At 34.3% G+C, this 6,151-nt stretch overlaps 2 protein-coding genes across 2 annotated transcripts in view; one reads left to right on the top strand and one right to left on the bottom strand.

Annotated features, from left to right (window-relative positions):
* Window positions 1-433: 433 nt before the first annotated feature.
* On the top strand, window positions 434-2,169 carry LOC102596155 (geraniol 8-hydroxylase-like). The gene is made up of 3 exons (XM_006360172.2): window positions 434-889; window positions 960-1,423; window positions 1,549-2,169. Exons 1-3 carry the CDS (start codon window positions 484-486, stop codon window positions 2,152-2,154), a joined length of 1,476 nt encoding a protein of 491 aa, XP_006360234.1. The 5' UTR covers window positions 434-483; the 3' UTR covers window positions 2,155-2,169.
* A 2,540-nt stretch (window positions 2,170-4,709) lies between these two features.
* Window positions 4,710-6,151, bottom strand: part of LOC102595815 (autophagy-related protein 101) — an 8,732-nt gene continuing 7,290 nt past the window's right edge. The window contains exon 7 of the mRNA XM_006360171.2: window positions 4,710-5,075. Within this exon, the coding sequence (XP_006360233.1) occupies window positions 5,000-5,075 (76 nt within the window). The 3' untranslated portion in view covers window positions 4,710-4,999. The remainder of the gene's footprint in view (window positions 5,076-6,151) is intronic.

Genomic DNA, 6,151 nt, shown 5'->3' with positions numbered 1-6,151 from the left:
CATGGAGGAGGTGGTGGAGTGGGGTAAGAAAAGTAATTTAAATTTTATTTTTTTTTTAAATTATTTTTTTATGGATAGTAATACTTTAATCTTTAATTTTTTAATTAATATGAATAGTTTATTATTTAATTTTTGTCAAAGTTGAATATTTTATCCTTGTGGAATGTCATGTGTCAAGGTTTTTTCAAATAAAAGAGAGAGTGTATTACACACACCTGAGGTGTGTTTCTCAAACTAAAAAGTGATAATTTAGGTATGAAACTTACATTCTCAATAGTTTAGATATTAAACTCAAAAAAATTGGATAGTTTAGATGTGTTTTTGACACTCTTATTGTGTTTGCCTCCAAGACCCCACAGACTGAGAGATGCGTGCAGTATAAATGTACTGCTCCATTGCCTCCAAGACGTCACAGCAGACTGACAAACTCCTAAGAAAACCAATATAACCAGCCCCAAATCTCTAGTTCGTAAGCCAATAAAAATGGACTATGTGAACACTTTGATAGGTGTGTTATTTGCCTGTTTTTTGGTTCGTGGAGTATTGATTTCACTTAGAAGAAGCAAAAGACTTGCACCAGGTCCATTCCCTTTGCCTATCATCGGAAATCTCCACTTGCTTGGTGACAAACCCCACATATCACTCACTCAACTCGCAAAAAACCATGGTCCAATTATGAATCTGAAATTTGGGCAAATAAACACGGTGATCGTTTCCTCAGCAGTGTTGGCAAGAGAAGTGACGCAAAAGAAAGATTTAATGTTTTCTAATAGGTGTATTCCTGACGCACTCCGTGCCTGCAATCACAATGATTTCTCTGCTATATGGCTACCTGTTGATTCTCAATGGAGAACACTTCGCAAGATTATGAACTACCACATCTTCTCAGGTAAAGATTTGTTTTATTTTATTTATGGGATTACAAGGTGTGGGTGGTTACAAGACTTTTATATTCTCAGGTAACAGACTTGACGCTAATGAGCATCTCAGAAGTAAAAAAATTCAGGAGCTGATTGATTACTGTGGCAACTGTAGCAAAGTTGGTGAAACAGTGAATATCAGCAGAGCGACTTTCAGGACTGCAATGAATTTGCTGTCGAACACATTTTTCTCTATAGATTTAACTGACCCGTTTACTGATTCTGCTAAGGAATTTAAGGAATTGGTGTCGAACATCTCGATTGAGGCTGGTAAACCCAATGTGGTAGACTTTTTCCCATTTCTTCAGAAAATTGATCCACAGGGTATAAGGCGACGCATGACTAAGTATTTTACAAAGATTCTTCACCTTATGAGTGATTTGATTGATGAGCGGCTAAAGGAGCGGAGTATGGGTAAACATGCAAATGTTGATGTTTTAGATGCCCTTCTCAACATTTGTCCTAAAGAAATTGACAGGAATCAAATCGAGCAACTCTGTCTGGTAAGTTAATTGTTACTAAATATAAAACTATGTCATTAACTAAAAGAAAATATATTGTGTCACATATATATATATATATATTTGACGTTCTAGGTCATAGGATCTTACACTAGCAAATTTTGCAGGACTTGTTTGAAGCAGGGACAGATACAACGTCAAATACATTGGAGTGGGCAATGGCTGAACTACTCAAGAATCCACACACTTTGGAGAAAGCACAAGAAGAACTTGCCCAAGTGATTGGCAGAGGTAAACTAATAAATGCAGCTGATGTTGCGAATTTGCCTTATTTGAGGTGCATTGTGAAAGAAAACTTCCGAATACACCCACAAGTTCCTTTCTTGATTCCACGCAAAACAGAGGAAGATGTTGATTTTTGTGGCTATATTATTCCAAAAGACTCCCAAGTTCTTGTGAACGTATGGGCAATAGGGAGGGACTCTAGTCTATGGGAAGACCCTTTGGACTTTAAGCCGGAGAGGTTTTTGGAGTCAGAAATAGACATTAGAGGTCAGGATTTTGAGCTCCTTCCATTTGGTGTTGGTCGAAGAATTTGCCCTGGATTGCCTTTGGCTATTAGGATGATTCCAATCGTGCTAGGTTCATTGTTAAATACCTTTAATTGGAAGCTACAAGATGGAATTACACCTGAGGACTTGGACATGGAGGAAAGATTTGGTATTACCCTGTCAAAAGCTCAACCTCTGCTGGCTATCCCTATTCCACTGTAGAGTGTAGATGTTGGGATAAACTTTTGTCATTTCTTTATAAATGTAAGTCATTGTATTTGTAGATTTATCCTTGAAATAAGACCATGTCATGTCACCACCAAGGGTTGTGTAATTCTTTCTTGATTTTCTGAAATGACAATTTTATTTGGAGTAACTATTTTTTGGCAAACATGACAACAAGAACAGAAGGAATGGCTCTTAATTAGGAATATAAAATTAGAAATTTAGCTTAAGAAAGTAGTCACTCATCCTAATATAGAATATTCTAAAAGTGCATTGTTGAAACTTTACAGGTAGTCAACTTCAAATAAACTCAGCTTTTGTCATTATTATGTCCATTCTCTTTGGTGATATATATGCGGTTGTTTAAGGAAACCGGAGGGTCACCAAGGTTTTAACCGGTCGGTTTTTTCAAAAATATACATATAAATAAAATTTGGAATTGAATTCAGGTATTTTCTAGGTCTTTGGACAATATTATCACTCGACCATATATGCTCTTTGATGAAATATTTTCATCGTCTTTATGTATATTTTTCAACTACAATTTTAGACTTCAATTGCTCTTAAACTACGAAGCTCATTTTGACACAAATACTGAAGCTGAGCGATTTTTACCTCTTCAATTGCATGTCAGTGGCTTTGATAACCCTAACTTTCCCAAGGTCATTTCCGGCAAGTGTTTATAATGCCGAGGTCATTGCCGGCGAGTGATATAAAGTCGATGGAAAATGATTCCGGTTAGTGATATAAAGCTGATGGGAAATGGTTCCGGCTAGTGGGTTGATATAAAGCCGATGGGAAATGATTTCGGCTAGTGACTTGATATAAAGCCAATGGAAAATGGTTCCGGCTAGTGATATTGTGCCGATGGAAAATGATTCCTGTGAGAGATTGATTATTGTGAGTTGGTGCATTTTAATGCTTATGTGCGACTTGCTTGTTAATAGTGATTGATATACCTGTTGCATGTGACTGATTTACTTGACATTGAGATTGGCGTACTTGATTTGTTTGATTGCTGATATGTGATTATTGAACTATGAATATTGGACCTTGTGAGTCGTGTATAGTAGAACTGTTAAGTTGGGCTGATTTCTGTGCAGGTTGTAGTTTGAGGAGGTTAGGTTGGAGTGTAAAGGGTGCATGATTTCTAGCTAGATGCCTTGTTTATTAGGTTGCTTGGTAGGTATTGTATTGTTGGTAATCACTCATTTCTTCTGTTCCGATCCCGGACCTATGTGATCTCTTTCTCCTTCTTCTCATTTTGAAGCTTGTCAAGGATTTGAAGAGGTAGTTGCTTGTCACTTTGGCGGGCCCTCTTTTTCCTTTTCTTTATACTTTGTTCTATTTGAGAAACAAGGACCGAGACTTGTACTTATTTCTTAATTTCGTACTTTATGTATTTAGTGGCTTGTACACGTGACGACCAAAATTTGAGGATTTTAATAGAAAGAATAAGTGTTTCCACTATATTCCCGCATTTCTTTCGATTTCATTGGGTTGAGATTGACTTGTCTTGGTGGGAATAGATAAGTGTCATCACGTCCATTTTTGGGCCGTGACACTCACTAATCTATCTCCTAAAATCTCTCACCTCCCCTTAAATAACTTAACCAAATTAAAATCAAATTCTGAAAATTTCATTCATCCAAAATTTTCAAAATTGTAGATACGCAAGCCCAATATTGTATAATTATACAGCTAAATATATTAGGTATTTTATAGATGTATATTTATTTGGTTTAAAATATACTTTATTTGTATGTATTTCATAATTTTAAGACGCATACAAGTATGCAATATATACTTCAAATACAAATACAAGTATGATATACGTAACAACTTGTTTGATTTATACAATTCAATTTATACAAAATCTATAATATACAATTTATTCATAAACATATACAACCTACTATATATCATATTGTTTATACAAACTGATGTACTTCAATTATAATTTTTTTGTAAACTCAATACAATTATATACATATACATTTTTTTATATACAATGAGACATGCCTTTTTCACCAAAAAGAAGAAGTCATATTAGGTAAAGAATTTTAATTAGATATAATAACCATGAATTAAGGAATCGTTTTCTTTGATTATAACCGAAATTGCCGCATCATTTAAGCGAACTTAATAAACAATTTGTATAATCAATTAAAAAAAATTGAATTATACAAACGTGAATCAATATAGCCATTAAAACTATAGCTACACTACGTAAACAAGCAACCTTTAGCTTAGGAGATCTATTATATTTTACATCTTAGCTATTTATAAAATTCCCCATTTTTGTATTAACTGAAATACGCTGGCTAAAATGGGCAGGACTTGAGCGGATTGGACGGGTCATATTTTTATGGCTAATATTCCTAATCGCAGGCCCAAATAATTCGGACCAATTTCAGGGCAGAACTTGATTCTATAGCATTTCAGAGTTTTGGTAGAATGCAAAATATTTTCCCTAGAAAATTTATGGAATAGAAATTCAAGCGGGCACCTATGGCATGTCAAGAAGCATCGTTCAAACAAGTTAACTATGCTGAAAGAAACTAAACAAACTTAATTAGATTGATCATGTAATATTCAGCTATATATTTCGTTTACTATGATATGAAACATGAAGGGGGGAAAAAAGACAAACATTAGTAGATTACGCAAAATATATCCACAGCTTCCATTTCTTTCAATTGTGTGACTCCTTGGCCACTAGAGGAACCCATACTAAACTTTGGTCCGAAATATTCACATTGCCAGACACTGGATGAACAACCATTTTACCTCTTAAAGAATGATATAAAGGGAAGACTGGCCACCATCAGGGTATCTCCAATCAGCTGAGCATGGTTGGATGCCCAGTCTGTAGCATCCTCCTGATCACATCCATCCCAAAAGTAGAATCTGATGAACTAAAGAAAGGTAACACAAAACTTAGCTGGAAAGTGATACATGTTAAATTTATTTTAAATAAAGCTACATATTGTTGTAGATGTAAATTAAGTAATACTTGTACTAGTTTGTTTTAGTACAGGAAGCTATCCTCTAGCTTACAAAATTACAATGACCTCCGTATAAAACATATATATTCATCCTCAAGAACATTCTGACTAATATGTTCAATTTATCTTATATATATCAACATATATCTTTATTGTCATCCCAAATCCTAACCATTTCTTTTTCCCTCTGAAGAGTGGAGCTTATGGTCAAGATCGTACTATTTCAGGAGCCAGTACCTATGTTAAAAATGTCGATGGGTGCGTGTTGGATCCTACAAAATGAGTGTATTTTTGAAGGACCCAACACGGGTGCGGCAACATTTTTGGAGAGTCCAAGCAACTTAGGTCAGTACCATAACTTAATGCAATCGGCATCTAATCATGGTAGAACTTATGGACTGAGAGCCTAACATGCACCATAGTTTCATCAGGTAAATAAAATGTCTTATGGGGTGACATAAAGTAAGATCAAGTGTAATTTATCCTCTATATATGTACCTACATGTTGAAATATAACCACAACACTCAAACAATTGAGTCAAGCCAGAATCATAGCGCACTTCGTTTGGTCTCAATTAGGGGTGTGCACTATTCGGATTAAACCAAATAACCAAACCAAATCAAACCGAATTTTTATTTGGATTGGTTTTTTGGTTTTTTGGTTTTTCGGATTGGTTTTGGATTAATAAATTACTTTGTTTGGTTTTTTTATTTGGTTTCGGATTTTAAAAAATAAAAACCAAATTATATATATATATATATATAAAAAATTAATGTTTAGGTTTAGAATTAAGTTGGAGTTAACCACTTTTGTCCCTTTTTGGTTATTGTTAACCACTTTTGTCCTTTTTTGGTTATTGCCTTTCATAATGATTACGTTTATATTTTATGTTTGAATAATATCTATAATAGGTATACTTATAAGTATTGTGTTTTAAGTTTTACTTATGATTTATATTAGAAAGTATATTTAAGGGATTAAATAT

Source organism: Solanum tuberosum, unplaced genomic scaffold, assembly GCF_000226075.1.
Source record: "Solanum tuberosum cultivar DM 1-3 516 R44 unplaced genomic scaffold, SolTub_3.0 scf00316, whole genome shotgun sequence".
Taxonomy (NCBI): domain Eukaryota; kingdom Viridiplantae; phylum Streptophyta; class Magnoliopsida; order Solanales; family Solanaceae; genus Solanum; species Solanum tuberosum.
The sequence above is the reverse complement of the archived record's forward strand: the minus strand, read 5'-3'. Positions and strand labels throughout refer to the sequence as shown.

What these genes read in the sequence shown, in the direction of transcription:
- LOC102596155 (XM_006360172.2), top strand. Translation starts at nt 484, where the DNA reads ATGGACTATGTGAACACTTTGATAGGTGTGTTATTTGCCTGTTTTTTG. An exon ending in GAACTACCACATCTTCTCAG is followed by an intron (nt 890 to 959) that starts GTAAAGATTTGT and finishes TTATATTCTCAG; the next exon opens with GTAACAGACTTGACGCTAAT. An exon ending in AAATCGAGCAACTCTGTCTG is followed by an intron (nt 1,424 to 1,548) that starts GTAAGTTAATTG and finishes CAAATTTTGCAG; the next exon opens with GACTTGTTTGAAGCAGGGAC.